At 40.4% G+C, this 18295-nt stretch overlaps 1 protein-coding gene across 2 annotated transcripts in view; it reads left to right on the forward strand.

The window, feature by feature from the left end:
- Positions 1-18295, forward strand: part of EYS (eyes shut homolog) — a 1018924-nt gene that overhangs the window by 961797 nt on the left and 38832 nt on the right. For both annotated transcript variants that reach the window (XM_030007184.2, XM_030007189.2), the window contains one exon: positions 13350-13532. In XM_030007184.2, the coding sequence (XP_029863044.1) occupies positions 13350-13532 (183 nt within the window). The remainder of the gene's footprint in view (positions 1-13349; positions 13533-18295) is intronic.

Consider the following 18295-nt stretch of genomic DNA (forward strand, 5'->3'; position numbering starts at 1 on the left):
AATTCCTGTGTGTGAACATCCAAGGTATTCTTTTCCCCTAACACTCAATGTAGCAAGAAGTACTGACTGAAAAATCTGCGTATAGAAAATAATCACTGGTTCTGAGCTGATTCAGCAGTGCATGTGAAGTGCCTTTTAAAATAAATATTAAGCAATGTTCAGGTCAGACCAAAGTCTACCTTGTCTTTTTCTTCGTATCACTTACATCTTTACCTCTTATTTAAAATCTTAATTTCCAAAATTTTCAGTAGATGAATGTTTATGTTTTATCCATGTTTTCAACTAACCCTGATAATTGATAGCCAATAGCAAATATGTAGGCAAGCGTATGAAACGTGTGATACTTCCTTGGTAATCTTTCTTAACTTGCAGTAGCACAAGACATGGGAGCTTCATGAGCCGGGGTTGATATCTGGGTTAGCTCTTGATAGATTTCTTTTCTTTCATGCACTTCTCTAATTGGTCTTTGAGTCCACGTAAACTTGATATACAACATCCTGCGGCAAAGAGCTCCAGAGCTTAAGTGTGTAGCTTGCACAGAAGTACTTCCATTTGTTTGTTTAACTGCGCCAATTGCTAATGACATTAATGCCTCAAGCTTCTGTGTTAGAACGGATGTTTCAGAGTTGTTCCCTGTTTTATGAATGTTTCCCTCTTCACCTTCTCCATGCCTTTCCTGTTTTTATATGAATCCATATTATAACCCTCCCAAAATTATTTCTGAATAGTCCAAGTTGATTGATGTATTTTGGGGACACCAGCCATGCTGTTTTTTCAGTCGTCCAGGCTGCCTTTCTTTGTTCCTTCTCAGTTCCACTGCATCCTCTTCAAAATGAGGGCCCAGAGCTGACCGCAGCATTCAAGGTGTGATAATGCCACTGCTTTATACAGTGATGCTAGTCATTTTTCTGTTTTACTTCCTGTCCTTTTCTTAACCATTTCTTCCATTCTGTTTCTTTTAATGAGTACAGTGACGTTTTCATGAAACTGCTTATTAAAACTCCTAACACCTCTTTCTTTGAATGCTGATGGCGAGTTCGGAGCCCACCATTCTGTATCTAAGGCTGGGATGCTTTCTGTAAGCTACCTCAATTTACATCTGTCAACACTGAGAATCATCTAATGCTTTTTCCCTGTAGTCGTTCAATGAGGCTCTTCCACAACACTTTGTAGTTAGCTGTCTCTAAATTGAGAGTCTGAGTAAAAATTGAGAAAACCTAAATTGAGAGAAACTACACAGATTTGTTAGTTTGATTAGAATACAGAGCTGAAGGCTTTGAAAGCATAGAAAGAATTAAATTTTACTGAGTGGAAAGGGAAAACTCTGGATCATCACTGTAAGCAAGCAAAATAGGGAAGAACACCCAGCTTCATAGGACAGAGTATAAATCTAGGGTCAATAAGCCCACAACATAAAAAATTACGAAAATATGAAAAATTATTTTATTGAACTGTGTCTGCGGAGTTTAGAAGGAATAGAAATAAACTGAGCACAGACAGAAGTCTTGTTAAGCTAGACTTTGCGTTGAAACTTAAAAAGAGCTGCAAAAGGCCTTTTTATCACATATGCTAAAGCTGAACAAAGAGGGGAGAAACAGCCACAATGCAATGAAGGCTGGGTGCAGCCTTGGGTAGCCCTAGCAGCAGCAAAGCCATACATTTGGTAAAGTATTTGAAGATAATGATAGATTGCCTAATTACAATCGTAGAACAATGTGAATTGTATTAGAAACAGAAGAAAAATTTAATTTTTCACTACAACAAAGTGAGTGGCCCAGATAATAAATTTATTAGAAAGAAATGGTCCACAAATTTAAAGTCTAGGTGCACGCATTTTTAACGCATCATCTCCCATTTAAGATGTACAATAATATTGTCTCTACTCTTAAGATTGGTAACCAAGTGCATGCTACTTTGTGTCTGAAGCACTGAAGAACCTGTTTCTCCTAAATGCTTATCAAGTAATAGTTGGTCTTCGTCAACAAGAAATGTGCAAGATGTTACAGTGATTATTTGATAAAATGAATATAGCAAATGTACCAAATAGAACTGCAGATTTCATGCCAGCATTGCTGCTCCTACCAATAGAGATTATTTACAAAAGACAAAGTAAGGATAAAGATGTGGACAGAGCCACAAATGAGCCCACTGCTACAGGTCTTGCCCATATCAGAGCTCCAGTTGCCATCTGTTAAGAGTTGGAAGTCACACTAAGAACAATATTAATCTCTACAAATATGTAAGAAAAAGTGGTAAGACTATTGTCGCTATTAAATGAAAAAAAAAAAACAAAAACAAAATGCTGGGCATGATGAGTTAAAAATACATCATTTTATGGGGAATGCACAACATTCTAAAAGTGACAAAACTATAGTGCTGCCATAAATACGACAAATGAGGCAAAAATTTAAGGACAGATAGTAATTTCTATTAGACAAACCTATATAAATATAGAAAAACAGACAAGCTTCTGGGACTAACAAGAACTTTTCTTCCTTTTCTGAAGCAGATGGAGCATATCGCAGTCTAAGCAGGCTGGGAACAATTGCTCTGCGTTTATCTTAGTTACGTTATGCTTGTTTCAGACATCAAGAAAAGCTTCCTAAAAGCATGTCCATTTTTCCAAATATATATAGTAAAATGCCTTATCTCTCACTACATATCTTTCCTGGCTTTTATCACTAGATGACCATGTTTTTATGACTGCAAGTTGACCATTATATATTGAAATCTCTCTCAGGAAGCTACATAGCTAAGGCGTAATGGGCCAACAGGGACGGGGGATGATAATATAAGTTAAAGGAAAGGACAGGCTGCGCTGATCAGGCGAAGGACATGGCCAGACAAGGGTACTGACCGGCCAACTGTTTGCATGTGACTGAGCCTTTTTGTCCCTGTATCCCTCTGTTTTTTCCCACATTTGTTCCTCGTCAGATCACCTAATTCCCTCCTTCTCCCCACCTTTGGTTCCTGCCTTAAACATCCATAAATTCTGTGCTATTCCGACATGCTTTTCGCCCGCGTCCCATAACGTGTCCCATACCCCGTGGCAGTTGCACCCCTCTCTCCAAACGGCGCTCCAGCGCTGGCTCGTCGTGGTGGGCGTCACACCCGGGCACGGGCTGAGGGTCTGCTGGGACAGCCCGGGCAGGGTCCGGGCAGGGCGCCCCTTCCTCCGGATCCTTGCGCGGGGTTCCCGCCCGCCTTTGGGCTCGGTGCTCCTCGCGGACCCTGGAGAAGGAGCCGTGCTGGGCTGAGGGCTCCTGGGCGGGGAGGACCCCGAGCAGGGGTCCCCTCCGCGCGCCTTCGCTCCCCGGGGCTCCTTCGCGGGGGGCGGGCGAGCTTTCGGCACACGACCAACCCCTGCTGATTTGAGGAGTTAAATGCCCCCATGACTTTGCGCTCGGGGGGTGGAGTTGCCTGAAACAAGCAGCTAGTCACTTACTGAAATGGAAAACAGGAAATATTTAGCAACGCACATCATCAATATGCAACTATTTGGAACAGGGACTATGGCTACAGGGGCAGCTTGACTCCCGAGTGACTTTGGTTTTTTAAGCTGTACATAAAGGGATCTGTATCATTTAAACTGAGTCCAGTTACTGAACTCTGGCTTTTCAGTAGTTTTGTGTGAAAGCAGCCAACATTCAAGCCCTAGTCTGATAAATTTCCTTTCACATTTAATTTAGTAAAAAGTTGCTTGCGTTGTGTATCTTGCAGATTGTAAATCTCCTCCAGTATTTAGGATCACACTGGTGAAAGAAAGTGTTTACATATCGCACCATTTCAGACCAAATGAATACACATTCTCCAGCGGTGCTGTGAACATTTTTTTCTCTAAAATGCTTTTTAAAATACTTCCAGTATATTTGATTTTTCTACTTTTAAAAGTTGGTCAGGAAGGCATATCAACAACTCGTTATGGAAGCAAGTGAGGATTAGGTTAGCGCTAGAACTGCCTGTCATCTGGGGGGATTTGTCATTTCATAGGATCTAAGACTTAAATGAAAAACTGTGGTGCTTGCTTGATCCAAAGAGAAAGCTTGAGCTCAGCCCGTTAGAGGGATGTCCATATCCCCATACTTCAACTCTTTTAAAATGAAGAATTCTAGTGATACGAATATAAATGGGGCCAAATCACTATTGTTAACATGAAATAAAAGTAAAATAGTTTTAATGAGCCTAAACTATTAAAAATACTATTGTTGTATCTCACCAAAATAAGCAGAGTTAAGGACACTGTTCTTGTACCTCCAAAAAAAAAAAAAAAAGTTGTTTAATTGCTACCACCTCTGTAATCAACCTTTATTTCTTTTTTATATTTTTTTTAACACTTTAATCTAAGTACAGACTGGGCCATTCCCTGGTTGGCACAGAAAGCTGATATGATCTGTAAAATATAAGGCCAGTACGTTGGAAATATCTGAGTGTAAGAAATTTTGATATGTATGATGCAGAAATTTGAAAGAGGAAATATCAGGGTATCATCGTACATTGTGATGGCCTCTTAAATGTGAGTGAAGCAGAAATGGTTCGTTCACCAGGAATGGAAATGAACACCTAGACTTCTAAACTCTTGATGTTGTTGTTAATTATATGTTACACAAGGAACTGGGCCCTTCTGGGAAGCTGTTGGTCATAATATGAAGCATTTTGTTAAGCCAGGAATCAAGAGCCAATGCTTTGTAAGCACAAAGGTAAATTTAAAAGAAGGGTTTCAAAGGAAATGTGCATTGCTAAGATGAGTAATTGTGTCAATTTAGACCAAATTCAGTGGTTTAGTTTCACTGTGTGTTTCACATATGTACATATGTGACAACATAAAACAGAGTCCGAACTGTGACATTGTATTTAATAAACATGCATCAAAAAGGGCCGTTCACAGCATGCGTTCACAGCAATCTGTAAGTATGTTCCTTGAAACATTTCTGAGCAACATTTATGGTAATGCTTCACAGTCCAAAGGATTCCAGCAGGTTTTCTGTAGGATGTATTCCCCCCATGTATAAAATTCATTTCAAAGTACTGAAGCGGGAAGTCACTTGCTCTGTAGAGTGAAAATCAGCCTGCCAGTGAATTGCTTCTCTGCAGCTATGTTTGGCACACAATGTCACCTTCAGAGTTGTTTGGGTCTGCAGACTAAATCGTGCAGGTCGGTGACAGCAGATGCCCAAAGGGAATTTCCTCAGATAAAAAAAACCTGCATCGCAAGGTTTCTGGTCAGTGGTAAAAGACTTTGGGGAATGCTGATCAGGGTTGCTCTTCTTCCTGTTCAAGAGAATTTATTTTCTGGGTCATTTGCTTTTAGCTGGGCCTTAATTTTCCCCTCCCCTCCAATGTGAGGAATGTCATAAAAATTGTACAGAACACACATAGGCACAGTCATGCACTATTAATGTCACTGCTGTATTACCAGTTTTTCAGATTCGTATTTTCATCCTCGAGCAGTGAAATGACTTTTACTATTTCAAATCTCAGCTTCCAGTCAGAACTACAAGTTACTGGCCCATATGACTACAGAAATAACCTATGCTAATAGGGCATGTGGGCTCCATGACTACCGATACCACAAGACAAATAAAAGGAAAACCCAAGTATTTACTGGGGGTGTGGAGGGGCAGGCTTACACCTCAGTTACCCATTATGCGGATCACTAACTCCTCACACAGCAGTCTTCCAGACGTCAGGAGTCTTCTGCTACCACCTCGAACTCTCAGCTGGCACTGCACCGCTCCACAGCTCCAGCACCCTTCTCTTCGCCTGCACTTCCCAATTTCTGGTGAGGAAAGCGGGTTGCCTATTAAAGAAAACAGCTTGAATGTAGAACGAGCAAAACCTGTAAACTAAATACACAGGAGCAGGCAATTCCACTGCATTGTAAGTTAAGCAAGAGGGGCAGAAGACCAGCTTGGCTGAGCAGGGAGCTTCTAGTGGAGCTCAAGAGGAAGAAGAAACTGTGTGATCTCTGGAAGCGAGGACAGGCTTCGCGGGACGAGTACAGGGCTGTGGTTCGTTTATGCAGGGAGAAGACATGAAAGGCCAAAGCTTAATTAGATTTTAAACTGGCCAGTGTTGTTTCAGAAAATAAGAGCTTTTTTAAGTATGTTCATGCAAGAGGAGGTCTAAAGAAAACATTGGACCAATACTGGTTGAAGATGGTCATCTCACTAATAAGGATGAAGAAAAAGCAGAGGCATTCAATGCATTTTTTGCCTCAGTCATTAATAATACCGATAGACCTTGGGCTGCCTGGTCCCCTGTGTCAGAGGACCACGAGTGTGGAAACAGTGAATTTTCCTTTGTGGACACTGAAGTTGTGAGGGACCAGCTGTCTCAGCTGAAAGTTCACAAGCCCATGGGGCCTGGTGGGGTTCTCCCCAGGGTTCTGAAGGAGCCAGCGGATGCTCTGGCAGCACCCCCTCTCTGTCATTTACCGAAGGGCTTCGGAGTCCGGGCAGGTCCCTGTTGACTGGAAGCTAGCCAGTGTTATTTCAGTCCACAAAAAGGGCATGAGGGAAGACCCAGGGAACTACAGGGTTCCCAAGGCGAGTCCGTTTTGCCCGTGACGGTAACTGGTGAGTGATCTCTCCCTCTCCTTATCTCGACCTACGAGCCTTTCGTTCTATTTTCTCTCCCCTGTCCAGCTGAGGAGGGGAATGATAGAGAGGCTTCGGTGGCACCTGGTGTCCAGCCAGGGTCAAGCCACCACAGCTTGGAAGACTGGTAGTAATCTCCATTCCCTTTTCAATATTGTCTTTGCAAATATCTGAGCTGGTGTTTGGGAGAACTGAATAATACTCATCCACAGTGTAAATGGCTGCTGATCCTGGAGGCAGACACTGAGCTGATAACTGTTCACAGTTAGTCAATGATAATATAAAAAAGTGCATTATCTGATTGTAATTCTTTAGCCTGAATTCTTCATCTCTTTCTATCCCTTCCAACTGTCTTGTTTCTTGCAATGTATTGTAAAGCTGTGGTTCAAGATGTATTGGCAGTGAACGCTGAAAGGAACATTAATTTTAACTCAACAGAAAATTCAAAGATAATGAAACCATTATTCTCTTTCTTCTTTGTCACTTTATTCTCTCCTCTTCGTTAAGATTTTTCTTCAAACTGTAGTTGATTTTTTTTTTACCTCCTACTTCTATGCTCACCTCTGATAAGATGTACAATGTTAGGGAAGTAGGTAGCCAACCATATTAATATGTTTATATAATGGGATAATTTGTCATTATTTGCTCGTGAGGCAATGGGACATACCATACCTTATTACTTGTTCAGCACTGGGAGTGCAGAAGAGGACAATGATGAATGGCATAGGACTGATAGAGAGACACAGGACAAGATCAAGCACAAAAAGTTGATAAAAGGCTTCAGTACTCTGTCAGAGTGGTGTGTGTTTTAGGCACAGTGTTAATTTGGAGTGTGGTTTTGCACGGCTCATAATCGGAGCAATTGGGACACAGTTCTTTACTGCTGGAGGCTGTACACCGCAAGAGCAAGAGAGGAAATCAGCTTGGGTGGTGTCAAGGCAGGAAAAGGGAAGTAACCCAATGTGGTTAGCTGTGCCCTCTGCTATTTCAGCCAGCCCCAAACATTTTGTAAATGATGTTTTGAAGGACTGTATTTCAAGGAAAAGAGGGCTATGAGATTATACAATTTTCTGCACAGTCTTGGCTCCATAGCTTTGTAATGAAAAGAAAGAGAATAAAAGGAAAAGGCGGCGTTATCTCGCTTGGCGCAATTTTACCAATCACTGTATTTTTCATACAGGGTTATTAATATTTTTTTAGTTTTTAAGTTAAAAATATGTTAAGAGTGTGGCAAACTAGTCTGTATTAAAATCAAAGTAATGAACATCATTGCATGAAAGGGATCTCAAAGACTGAATGTTTTACACTGATGCGCATTTACTGATAACCTTTAACTTTTTGATGTGGTTGGATAAAGATCTCTTGATACATAATACTTAGTAGAGAGAAGAAACATGATTAAAAATGTGGTATAAAATCTGTAAGCGGCAGTCCAGAAACAGATAAAATATGGAATAGCTGTCAAGATAGATACATTGAATTAGCCAGAAATACAAGCTTTGGACTTAGGATTAATTCACATTTCTAAATACATTTTACTCTCCAGAGACCAGCATAGGGAGGACTATTTACAAACACTTACTGCGTGTACCTACCTGCTAAGGATAGGGTAGTTAATTAGATACAGCATCTGATTTCTACTAGGTGTGAGAAACTGCTTCAACACCGTGAAGAAGTGAACCAAAACAATGTATAATGGTTTTCATAAAACATGCCTGTGGGGCTCCTATTGCCTTAATACAGTATTTCTCCATTTGGTGACCGCATGCCTTATACCAGTACCGCTCCACATGGCGGTCACCGACCACGGCGGGGAGCGTCCAAGCACCGTGCACACGCAGGGCACGGAGGGGAGCAGGGGTGAGGGACGGCGGCTCGTTAACAAGTGCAGGTAGTGCTTCTGCAGGTCAACAATAAAAAAGGACAGTCCGGTGAAGGAATTTGAAATTCCCTAAACCCGTCAGTGGGTCTGAGTTGCTCATCTGGAGGAGAAGGCACGTCCTGCTTCCTGCCAGCCTCCTGATAACCACCGTTAGGTAAATCTCTGTGTGCCCAGGTATTAAGTTTAGCCCACTATTAGTGATATACTGGAGTTACTGTTTTGACTAGGGTAATTGTAGTACTGATCTGTATTTGTTACTGTGCTGTTATCCTGAGATAAATAGTTTATCCCAAAAGCTGTTGTATGCTGGTGTCTGTTCCACATCTGAAACCTATAGCATGGCAGGGATCTCTTAAGCCCCTACAATGTTGGATGTGTTACTGTATGTACTTCATGGCCCCAGCAAAATGGACAGTTAAAACTGGATGAAAAGACCATAAAGAGCTGAGAGGAGACGCTCAAGTAGTCAACGATGGACATCATTTATGAAAATTGTTTCTTGTTGGATGTTCTGAAAGGGGTTGTGCTCAGACACCCAGGGGTAAGAAATTAAAAGGTCAATTTGCAAAGAATGTTTAGTGACTGCTCTAACCTGGAGTTTAGAGATCTATATACTCAGTTCTTCAATACACTCCAGACTTTGTGTGCAACTTTGTGCAAATAACTTGGTTTCTGGGTACCCTATTGTTCCCATTCTTTAAAATCAGAAAAAAAGTGTTTCCTTGGTTTCCCAGACAATGAGTTCAGCATTTCTAAATCATTTAGCTTTTATGGCAATGAAAACCAGAGACAACATGCAGAATGGGAAGTAGTTGCAGGATACAGAGAAGGTAGGCTTCATCCCACCTAACTTCAGAAGTCTATAATAGTTTACTCTGACTTACAACCCAACGCTACTTTTGTATTTGGTGGGGTGAGATAAGCATTTTAGAATACAGTTCACCTGACCTGTATAAAGTAGGTGTTTATGTGAAAGACGCTGCATCCTAAATGTGCTGAATTTTTCCACTGACATAAAGTGCAACTTTAGGTGGTCAGCTGTTATGTAGACATCTCTATCACAGATGCCCTCATTTGGTCAGATGACTGCCCCCCACTGCGTACCTGTGCAGATTGCTTCTAACGAGTGGGACGCTTAGGGCCTAGATATGTCGCTTTCCTATAGTAGATAGATATAGCAAAAAATAGGTAAGCAATACTGTGAAATGAGAAAAGTCTAACAATTATTAAACAGCAATGTGATATAAAATGTTTTTCTATTACAGTATAGCAAAAAATTATTACGTACCAGATTTTTTTGTGAGCGTGCAGAAGGTATGATTATATGTAAGCTTTCCCCATATGGAGATCTGGAAAGTAAAGTGCAATTCTTGTAGCTGGTTCTGGTAAACTGTAGGTAAAACTGCAGTGTAGGTAAAGGTCCAAACCAGACCGTATATCATGTTTTGGGTTGAAGATAGAGCTCCCATCTTCTTGCCTTCGTATAGATGTTCATTCAGGGTGCATCCATGTTAAAGATCACGGATGTAGGCCATTCATTCAGCGTGCTCTCAGAAATGGCTATCCTGCCTTCAGGAACCCTTAAGTAACATGCTGCGCTGACATTCTCTGATACACCTTCTTCAGGACTTTGCACAATATTCTTCAAAACATGTCACTTCTGTCTAAGGTGTTTTGAGCTTGGACTATCACTGAGGTGTCTCTAAGAAGCGTTTTAAGCCTTTTTTGACAGTGTCAAGATTTTGACATCTGACAGTTGCCCAAATACAGCATACACGACCTGTCTGCAGACGCTGAGTATTGCTGTCTATATTTACTGGTATTAATATTTTTAATAAAACTGCTTATCTTTCTGTACCATTTTCTGTTAATTTACTGCTAAAACTTCATCATCAATTTGGCTTGGTCATTTTTCTCTCAAGCCTGTTTCCTCTGACTTTATCCTAAAACCATGAGGAAACAGTAGGCGAAACCACAATTTAAGACAGAATGGCCAACCTTTTCAGTACTGTAAAGGCCATATGTAGTATCACAGGCCATATATAAATGGTGATACTAGTCTCTGGAGTGAAATGATAGCAACTTCCTATGACAGTGAACTTACCAAACTAATTTTGGGTAACATGTTTAATTGACTAAGGCCGGTTTCCACTTCTGCCTTCTTGAAAGACTAGCCACATGCCCCTCATTTTAGGTAAAGCTATTGAAAGGTAAATAATTTTTTAAAATAACCTTAAATAGGAACAATTCTGTTATCAACACAGTTTTGTCGTGACTCCAACAAAACCGCCACCCAGTAAATCTATCTATCACTTTGTTACGTAAGGAAATGCACAGAGAAAAGCTGTGTCTTGTCTCAGTAGCCCCGAATTTGCTGCCCCCCCAGTTCAGGGGCCAAAACTATTCTTGTTTAAATGAGAGACGGTTTTAGCTGTAAGTATGAATTGAGATCTTTGAGCCTTTTGTTCTAGGATGTGTCAAAACTGCACTGAAATTGAAATGGGTATGTAATAATAATCTAAGAATATGGATATATATAACAATTTTCGCTATGTTGTGCAGCACCGTCAGTGGGAGTAGCATCCTTCTACTGTCCGGGTCCTACTGTTGTAGATCACTTTGCAGGACATTCCTTTGTCAATGTTCAATCCATCTTTATAGGGAATGCTTAAAGGAGCAAGTCAAAAGGCAAGAAAATAACCCCCCAGTTAGAAAGCTCCAAGGAAACAGCTGAGACGATGGTGTACTTCATCCTGGGAACAAAGTGTTTTACCCTGCTGGGAATAACTTGACAGGAATAGACTCTTCAGTGATCTCTGTCAGCAAACCAGATTACCTGGCTCTGTGGAGGGTACAGGGTAGAATTTGCCTTTCCCATTATAAAGGGAAACAGGAAAAGACAATAAACACAAAGGCCTCCTTTATCTTAAAATCATGTCTGTTAAATATTTTGTGTTTTATTAAATAAATAGAAAGAAACAAACAAAGAAATAAAAGAAAGGAGGAATGGTTCTCATTAAAGGAGCTGCCTGGCTGTCCTAGCTTCCTGAGAAGCAAAAAATGCAGACCTTGAGCCTCCCTCGGGCACGTTCAGGTAATCTGAGGGAGTGGACGGCAGCCCACACCAAATTCAGATATGGGAGAGTTGTGTTTTTCCTCCAGTGCAGGGCATGACTCACAAAGGTCTGACACCGGAGGTTATGTTCAGTCAGACTAGGCTGAGAACAAACTCATTGCCAGTTTTCTTCTAATTAGGACAAAATCACTGTTTCATATGGAAATTTCCTGGCTCCCATTTAAGATCACAGAATAAGGCATAATGTGCCATGTGTGTAGTGCTTAATAAATGGGACAGTACGCTCGGTATTGCTGCAGACTGCAAGTCTGTGCCAGACAAGGTTTGTCAGGGCCTACGCCCGCACCTTTTGTCAGATGCGGACACTAAGGCGATGTCTGCCACGTCGGTGCCGGTAGGGCAGGTTTCCCGGGTTGCAAATTTAGAAACAGATTCCACAAACTAGAGATGGTGATACCATTTTCGCAATTACGTGTGATTGTTTCTCCCACACCGTAAGTATTTAGGGCCAGACGCTTGAAGGTACTTAGGCTAACACAGGTTTAGCTGGGGAAGATTGTAATTCTTTACTAGCACTTCCCAGTCTGGTTGGTACGTGGTGCAGCTGCGTATTCCTTCGTCCCCCAGTCCGTCCTGCTGCCCTCACTAGTACAGCTGGAGCCAGGCACATCTGGTGCTAAGGTTGGTTGGAGGTAACTGCTCGAGTCTTTTAAATCTAGCCCATGCCCAGTCTTTCAGGATTCAGCCTTACTCTGCTATTCTTCCTCTCTCTCCTGTTTTTCACTAAACCGTATTGTCTACGCGGGCATTGTGTTACCTCTGCCCTGAGCATCGCTACCAGAACTGGCGACAGCAGCCTGGCTACGCGGCTCCAGCCGGCAGTCCTCGGGGCCGTGTGGGTGCCTACTGCCAGGGCTCTGCTAACTGTTTACCAGTACAGATACGTGTATAGGCTTGGGTTCGTTTGCTTTTTATTTGCTTTTTTAATCCCACGGTTCTTCTCAGCATAAATGATAAACTTCTGTGTCACAAAACCAGTTGGTGTTTGAATGAACTTGTAGCCTTCACAGCTTTGGAAGAAGCAGGAGTATATAGTTGGCAGGTATTTTAGAACAAGCTACATGCTTTGCTTGGTCAGTGCCCAGCATAAAGGAAATTTTCATTAAATTGAACCTAAATGACAGTGAAAAAGGGTTAAATAATTTGTCAGTACTGTAAATTATACATTTTTAGATACTCAATTCCTGAATATTCTGACAGTTCAAATGATGGAGTAAATAAAGTGAATAATATAATTCATGTAGGTCCTATTCACTGTGCTGCAAATTCATCCTTTTATGATTTTTTTATTATTATTTCTCTACTTCTGAAGAATTATTATTCCTTAACGTCTTCAGTACAGCCTTGTACTCACTTTCACTCAGATGCATGTCAGAGATGGCATTTCTTTTAACAGGAGAATTTCTTTGCATGTTTTCTTTTGTCTGTCTGAGTTTTGAATAAATATTGCAGTGTACTTCTATTTGTGACAATGTTATCTAGAATCCAGGAGATGGCAGTAGTTGCCAATAATTCATTTGTAAAATAAGCCTATTTACAAAAGCTGAAAAATAGAGAGATTACACTCAGAGGAAAGCCAAACTATATCTGCATGTGTGTAAACATATTACAACATATCAAATTATTGGTATTATTTATTAGTTTTTAAGTTCTAAAAGGGGCTATCAAATAGGACTTGCAAATACATATGTTAAAGAATTTGCCCTAACACTGAATTTCTTTTTTTTTAATCCAGCTATTAATATTAGTCAACCAAGTTTCAGTGGCACAGATGACTTTGGCTATACCTCATTCCTAGCCTATTCTACAATCCCAAATATCACCTTCTACTATGAATTCCGCTTGAAATTCCAGTTGGCAAACCACCACTCAGCTTTACAAGAGAACCTGATTTTTTTCACTGGACAGAAGGGCCACGGTAAGCTTTATTTTTATTACCTATCCTTACAGCGTTTCAAATATTCATTAAACAAGTAGGACAAAAATGTACACAGCTTTTTCTTGATTCTTTTTAGGGTATCATTTCATTAGGAGGAAAATAATCTCTTCAATACTTTATTGTTTTGTAAACACACAGTAAACAATCAGGTTGTATAAGTGTTTCTTTTCATTAAGGAGAAATATAACTGCTTCCAGTAATTAAAGTCAACAGTTAATCTGACGCTTGAGGTAGCATATTTCTGAACAAAATAAATGGAAACCAGAAGATTAAGGTTCTCTTTTCAGTCATAAACATAAATTTCATTATTGATTATATTTATTTGGTGCACAGTTTTGAGACATGCTGCCTCAAATCTTCTTCCACTGATACTTACTTCATTGGAAAGCCAATCCATCCACCCAACACGCCACAGCCACTCTGCCATTTCTTCTTCCCGTGTCCTCAAACGACCTGCCGCAGGACCAGCCATGAATTGCTGCTGTTGTCACAGTGGCTGCGCTTCCACGGCCCACGGGACTCTCCACACTGAAAACCAACCCTGTGGCAGCCAGAATTGGACTCTGTGTTATTTACGTAAAATAATAAACCCTAACCCCTGAGATCACCCAGTGCAAGTTAACCCAAACTAGCTATAAATAAGTTGTGCTTACAATCTGTATCGCAAAGTGTTCAACTTGGTCTGATTACCACAGCTGAGAAGCAGGTTGTATAAATCTACTTACAACATTTGTACTAAGATTTTTGCAGTACTGTAGGTATCTTTTCACAGCACCCCACTGTGGCAGGCTGGCACAGCCTCAGCATTGAAATGGGGTGAAACAGTAATACTACTTGTGTTCTGTCTGTCTTAGCATTGCTGTCCACGCAGGACCCATAATATTGATGAAAGTTGAGAAAAATTTCATGAAATGCTAATGCAGATTTAAAGCAGTCAGGGTCGAAACTGCTTTATACTTAATAGATCATAGGAATCATATTACTTATTTTTACTTTAATTGTTTCTGTAATTGGAGCATGAGGTAAATTTGGGGTTTGGCGCTGTCATATGGGATTGTTGAAGCCTAGGAGGGAGGTTTGGTGATGTGTTGTTAGGTCTAAATCCATCACAGTAGGGGAGTGATTTAGGTATATAAATATAAGTCTCTACTGCCACAGTAGATGCTTTACCATATCCAAAACATCACATGAGTTTGGCAGATATGGCCCATGACTTATGGGAACCCTACACTTACGCTGAACAGTATCAGAAAACTAATACTTCAGGAAAATTAAAGAGGGAAGAAATTATTATTAACAGTTTTAAGATACTGAGGTCCAAACTACATTATTAAAAATCAACGTTATACAGTTAGATATACGTCGCACAAAACAATTGCAGTACATCACATCCATAGGATACCAGATATCCTCCATTTGCTATGTTAATACATTTGGTATCTTCTTAGGTCTTGTTTTCTATTAAATTTCTTTACGATAGTTCCTGTACCCTCTGGGGCTTCTTCCCCTTTCTCCCTGTGGTAGATTTCCGAGAGTCAGACTGTTCGTCTGTTGCAATGCAAACTAAAACGTCAGCATAGAATGGCTTGGCAGTTTACATATCTGTGATATAATTAAGCCTGTTACTTTTCATTTGCAAAGATCCTGCCAAATTTAGCTAGTGCAGCTCAGCCGAGCAACTGTACTTCAGTGTGCCATGAGACCCTGGTACAGCACCTGGACAAACAGCCGCAAATTGATTTAGTTTATCGAGTTGATTATCCAAATTAGCCTAACACAAATAACACCCCTCATGCCACATTTTACTCCCACAACAGTCACCATTCACTCCCCGGCACCTTTTCCTTTCACTTGCTATCACAGTTCACTCCTAGGCAGTTTTTCCTTTCACTCACTAATTATTTGTTGTTGTGGATGGAGGAAATACTGTCTTTCTTTTTTTGGGTAGCCAAGTAGAAATGGTGCATGGAGTTGACATTACCTAAAACATTTCCACCTAGTCATTCAGAAAGCAGCTTTCAGAAGCCAGTGTCCCCATCGTTAAATTTTTATAACAATAATACATAGCTCTTTTGTAATACAAACGCAAATGCATCGCTAGAACGTTCTTTTCAATGACAAGAATGAACCACCGCATTCGGACACTTTTCTGCAAACTTTGGAACTGAATTTCAAACTGACAGTACAGAAATTGTAGGAAATGTAGCCAAACAGAAATTATACCAATTCATCCACTGTCTTTACGCAAGTTAGAAAAAATGCAAATATGAAAAGTAGAGCACCAATGATGCAAAATAACTTGATTTTCTTTCAGTTACAATAATCAAAAGAGAATAAGAAAAAAAAAAATGGCTTAAAAATAAAAGACACATGGCACTAAAGTTTGTCTCAAAAAGGCCTGCCTTCAGGGTGTACCCTGTAATGTCAAAGTCATTGTGAAGTATAGGTCTTGCAACTGTATTTAGCTGAAATGAGTAAAAAAAATTCTTACTGGTGTCATATTTATTAACCAAAATACTGGCATTCTGGGTTTATTTTGTAGTTGTCAGACAGAAACCTGGATTTTTATTATTTTGCACATCGTTGTTTTTTTTTTTAAACACTGCCGTGCAGTGGTAATGCATTTGTGCAGCCTCGTGGCAAATGATGGGTGGGCAGCAGAGCACCAGCTGTTGGCAAGGCTGAGAAACAATGAGGCGCCTGGTAAATTGCTGTGTAGCAGTTTTATTTATTTTCCCCTTAGTTTAAATGGTTGGGGAGACTGAGTAAGCCCCGTTTTAATTACCAGAAAGCAGTATTTCTTACCAAGTGAACTTTGCTTATTTCACCGAGAGGAGATGCTGTTGTTCTACAATTTACTTTTCACCGAGTATCGAGCAATAATGCTCTCACCATGAGGGGTGTGAGGTTTTTTGCAGCCTGTGATCTTGCTGCAAGGAAGTATTTTTACTATTCCCTTTACATTTTCCCCTTTCTCCATTTCATCCCATTTCTCATAGTTAGCATTCTCTTGCAGTTTTCTACCTGATTCCTCTCCACTGTCGTCTCTGCCAAAACCACGGACACTGATGTTGTGGCTAACCTCTTGTGAGGTACTATCAAATGTTGCCTAACTCAGAGACGTATAACGTCTTCTTCCTCTTACCCCCACAAAGCTTACACATCAAAAGTCACCCTTGTTCTAATATCTCGCCTAAACCCAAACCTCTCACAGCAGTCAGACTAGCAGTGCTCGCTATTTCCCCTGATCACAGTGGACGCGTCCTCTTCTTTAAGTCTCGGGGCTACGCCTGACCCCTGGCTGGGGTTGGAATACCTGGAAAACATCTCCTGTTGCCCCAAGCCAGGAGAAGAGTTGCCCCACCAGAGCGGAGGAGAGGTGTGAGGAGGAAGGAGCGGCGGAGGGGAACCACCATGTACTGGCCACGGACCCCCACGCACCGCTTGGCGGTGGGGGGGGGGAGAGAAGTCCGGAGTGAAGGAGTGGGGCCTTAACATACGTTAAGCTTACGTAAATAGTTGTTTAGTACTTATTTTGTAAGTGGGAGTAATAATGTAAAAGCAAAAGCAAATCCACCTGTATCGCTTGCCCTGTGAATATTTAGATAGCAGTACCGCAGAAGGGTGGCAGCTTTTGTCTCCTGTTTCCAGAATAAGATTTTTCAAATTTTAGATCAATTCAGGCTGAATACATGCTAACTACCATTGCTTTCAAACTGGAATAAACTTACAAGTATAGTTCTTTACTTATCAAAGAAGAGGAGGTAAATATGTATATGTATAAATATGGATGTGCTCATTATCAGACAGAAAAAAAAGGAAGTCTGAAGTCAAGTTATTCACTTGACTAGAAATAAACTGTTTTCAGGAAATAGAAAAACAGTGAATATAAAGGTCTTCAAAATTAAAAGCACTAAAACACTGACGGTTTCAAAGAGCGCACGTCTAAAAAGAGGAAAGTGCTGCTGAGTGTGCTGTTCGCAACACAAGTGTGAGATTATTTATACATACGAAACATTTGCTCACAGTGTAAACTATTTTTAAAGGATGTTTACTGCAGTCCTGTGTTGCAGGACATTTAAAACTGGTATGTGTAAAAGTGTGCTTTTTCAACAGCTGCAGGGTTTAAATGTAAGACAGTAAAAAATAGTTTAAAACAGATAATGCCAAGTTTCAGTTGCTGCCCTCTTGCAATAAAAAGGCACTGTCCTTGTTCCCCCCCTCAAAAAAACCTTTCTTTTGAAGGATTTTTGCTGATGATAGCACAGGTAGTCCTAAATGTAAAGAAAGTATTTACTTCATATTTTCAAACAAATTAGTTCTAAACTGAAAGTTTAAGAAGACTTCAGCGAATTAAAGCTGTTCTGACCAGGGAAACTTCAGTAACAAATACACTAGAGCTAACAACAGATACAAAACCAGAAAAAGGTGGGAAATTTTTCGTCCCCAAATTCCATCTATTAGTGTATACTCTACAAAATAAACACCATTGGTTTTCATAGCTAAGATATTTAAGTCACTTAACTTACAACCTTGAAAGTGTAAAATATGAAAACATTTGGGATCTGATTCTATTTGCAGTTATATTAGTGTAAGAAAAAATTAAGTCAATAAAATTATGCCATTGTAGGTCTAATGCATGTCAACCATTTTTGAACCCCTAAATAAGAGGATCAGAAATCAACAAAAATAATATGAATTTAAGATGGCCTTAGTTCTTTGAAGCCTCCTCAAGAGTCTGT

This window comes from Aquila chrysaetos, chromosome 2 (assembly GCF_900496995.4).
Source record: "Aquila chrysaetos chrysaetos chromosome 2, bAquChr1.4, whole genome shotgun sequence".
In the NCBI taxonomy this organism is placed as follows: Eukaryota; Metazoa; Chordata; class Aves; order Accipitriformes; family Accipitridae; genus Aquila; species Aquila chrysaetos.